The sequence below is a fragment of the Conger conger genome, chromosome 4 (genome assembly GCF_963514075.1).
Source record: "Conger conger chromosome 4, fConCon1.1, whole genome shotgun sequence".
NCBI classification, from domain to species: Eukaryota; Metazoa; Chordata; class Actinopteri; order Anguilliformes; family Congridae; genus Conger; species Conger conger.
Genome location: NC_083763.1, coordinates 6561198 through 6564556, shown reverse-complemented (window position 1 = coordinate 6564556; position 3359 = coordinate 6561198). Strand labels below are relative to the sequence as shown.

The 3359-nt window shown below is 44.7% G+C and overlaps 1 protein-coding gene across 1 annotated transcript; it reads right to left on the bottom strand.

Moving 5' to 3' along the window:
* Window positions 1–317: 317 nt before the first annotated feature.
* Window positions 318–2149, bottom strand: LOC133126756 (transcription factor JunD-like). The gene has a single exon (XM_061239091.1). The coding sequence runs from the start codon at window positions 1786–1788 to the stop codon at window positions 898–900; it is 891 nt and encodes a 296-aa protein (XP_061095075.1). The 5' UTR covers window positions 1789–2149; the 3' UTR covers window positions 318–897.
* Between the last annotated feature and the right edge of the window lie 1210 nt (window positions 2150–3359).

Below are 3359 nucleotides of genomic sequence, written 5' to 3'. Positions count from 1 at the left end.
GTTGTGCCAAGCTTGTGGCATCATATTCAAAAAGACTTGAAGCTGTAATTGCTGCCAAAGGTGCATCAACAAAGTATTGAGCAAAGGCTGTGAACACTTATGTACATTTTTGCAAAAATTTCAAAAAAAAGCTTCTTTCATGTTGTCATTATGGGGTGTTGTGTGTAGAATTTTGAGGGAAAAAATGAATGAATTCCATTTTGGAATAAGGCTGTAACATAACAAAATGTGGGAAAAGTGAAGCGCTGTGAATACTTCCCGGATGCACTGTAAATGACAGCATTCCACTGAAAAAATATTAAATAACAACAAGTAAGTGAAATTATTTAGCAAATTTTATTTGAGAACACTTTAGGACACGATAACCAAGTAGAAATGTAGACCAGGAATGTGAAGGACAACACACAGCACATGAATAAACTTAGCAAATAAAAGCTTGTAACAAACACACAACAGCTTCACATTTAAAGTTAAAATATTAAAATAAGACACCGCAGGTCATTTTATATATAAAATATACATTTGTCATCTGTTCATAAGTGCTTGTAAACATTTAAGGCATAATAAACAATAACGGCATGCACTCAATGATAACCCTGCAGTTTGACAGTATTCATCGAGTTTGTCTCAAACATGCACCCCCCACCCCTCCCCCCCAATCCCGTTAGTTTAGTAATTCAGTAAGGCTGATGACAATGTTAAAAAGATGACTTGCTCTTGCTTAATTCTGAGAATGAACGTGAGTTTTTTACAGATATAAAACAATTTGTAAACATATCCTCGTTAACATACAACTGCGTGACTCCATAGTGTCTTCAAAAGTCATAGTCCACGGCAAGGAGTCAACCAGTAAAACGTCTGAAAGCTTATATGGACCGAAAGCCGTCGCCTCCCCTCCTAATACGCCTGTATCTGGTTCGGAAGTAACTGGCACCCACTGTTAACGTGATTCAAGACCTTCTGTTTCAGCTGGGCCACTTGCTCCCTAAGGAGACTGGCCGTGGATGCCAGGTCAGTGTTCTGCGTTTTCAGGCTTTTCACTTTATCTTCCAGTCGGGAAATTCTTTCCAATTTCCGCTTTCTGCACTTGGATGCGGCAATCCTGTTGCGGAGCTTTTTCCTCTCCGCCTTTATGCGCTCCTGCGTGTCCATGTTGATGGGCGACAGAGGCGGACTGTCCCCAAAGCTCTGCACGTCCGGCACAATCTGCGGCTCGTCCTTCAAGGACGGTAGCTGTGCATGGGCGTGCGGCTGATGCGACGGCGGCGCTGGTGGTGGAAAAGGGACAGTGTCCGTGGAGTAATTGACGGTGGTCCCCAGCGGAGCGTTACCGTAACTGTTCAGGTTCGTGTAAACGGGTAGATCGGGTTGATGGATGGTGACGGAGGCGGTGTTGCTGGTCAGTCCAAGGCTGCTCGTTGGCACACTCACTCCCGCATTCAGCTGGTTCTGTTTATGCAGGTCCTCCAGAGCCCTGACGAAGCCCTCGGCGAACTCCTGCTCGTCACTCAAGGACTTCTGGAACAGAAACTGAGAGGTCGGTGTGGTCGTGACCATGCCGTTTGACTGAATGATAAGTCGCTCCAGCTCAGGGGACGCCAGTTTCAGGAGCCCGAGGTCCGTGGAGCTGAGGATGCCATCGGCTTCCCGAAGAGGTGACTTCAGGCCGGAGTTAGGGTCACTCAGGTTTAGGTTCATGTCTTTCTTCATCATGTTGTAGTAAGAGAGTACACTCGTGATTCCGCCAGTAGTATTCAACACATCATCATGATAGAAGGCAGTTTCCATAGTATACCCCTTCGCACTCGAAGGGGAAACCCGATCTTGCTCAGATCAGCAGTAGTGACGATCAGCAGGCGGTGGATGAAATTGTCCTCTCGGGATTCGTTTTATGTCCGCTACTTTGCTAATAAGCTAGCCAGTCGGCTAACTAACTTCCTCCTATTGGTATAGGTTTGTTTTTTCTATTTGCTGACTCGCACTAAAGCAATCTTCTGTATTATGTTGCGCAATCGATCCGTCTCCTATGTCGCAAACGGTATTGACTGCTTTCGTTTGACTGCTTCATTGGGGCTGAAGCTGGCACTGTTTCTCATCTGCTACGCTACGTTCCCTCTCCCCGTTGGCTGGCGCTATGAGCGCCCGACGCGCAGCTGCTAGCTTTTCTAGCCCTCTGAATTCCATTATGTCATTTGAAAGCCCTCAGATTGGACAGAAATGACGTTTTCTTCCTGTTTTATTTGAATAAGGGGACGTACTAGCTCCTATTGCCATGGAGAAGGCGGGTAAACTGCAAACAGAGCAGTGCATTGTGGTTTGATGTCATAGCAAACGCAGGGTCGTCGAGGGTGCAAAAGGGTTGTTGGGAGAAATGCGAGACGCTCACCGACAAGGGAAAAGTGGAGGGTGGGAACACTTCGTGTTTGTATAATTTGTTTTCAGATCGACATTTCCAGCGTCGGTCTCATTTATAAGTAGGCCTATACCGTTAAAAGTAACCTTACCCTCCACCCGACCGACGACAGAGTAGCCTAAGTTAGACATAGAATAAAGAACTTGAAGTAACCTGAAAAAGTATTTGCCCCCTTCCTGATTTCCTCTGTTGTTTTGCGCTTTCCACAGATAATGGTTTCAGATCTTTTGACAAAATATAGCCTAATATTAAAAAAGGGAATCCGAGTAAACACAATAACGAGCTACTATTAGCCACTATTCTTTAATGAAAACGTTAGATATCGAAACCCAAATCACCACTGTGAGAATGTAATTGCCCCCCTAATATTAACAGCTGGCTGACACCACCTTTAAAACAGTTCCTATAATTTCATTTTCATCTTTCACATTGCTGTGGAGGAATTTGAAGCCCAGTTTTCGTTTTAAAACTTTTAATTCAGATAAATTCATAGGTTTGGCATGCCATGGTCAAAGGGAACTCCGGAAGAGATGAGAAAAAGAACTGTTGAAATATATCAGTTTAGAAAGGGTTACAAAGCCATTTATAAGACTCCACCGAACCACAGTGAGAGCCGTTATTTCCAAATGGAGCAAATCGGAACAGTGGCGATTATATTCCCAGGAGTCTCTGGCCTGTCAAAATTCCTCCAAGGGCACAGTGACAACTAATCATGGAAGTCACACATGAAGAAGAACAACCAAATACCTGCAGGCCTCTCTAGCCTCGGCTGTATCAGTGTTTATGACTCCACAATAAGAAACAGACTGGGCAAAGAAGGGATTCATGAGAGAGTAGCCAGGTGGAAACCACATTGATGCTTCTCTAATCAAGAGAAGCATCAATGCTGATCTCACAGTTGTGACAGAGCACCTGGATGGGTGACCCCCAAGCCCTTTGGGATAAT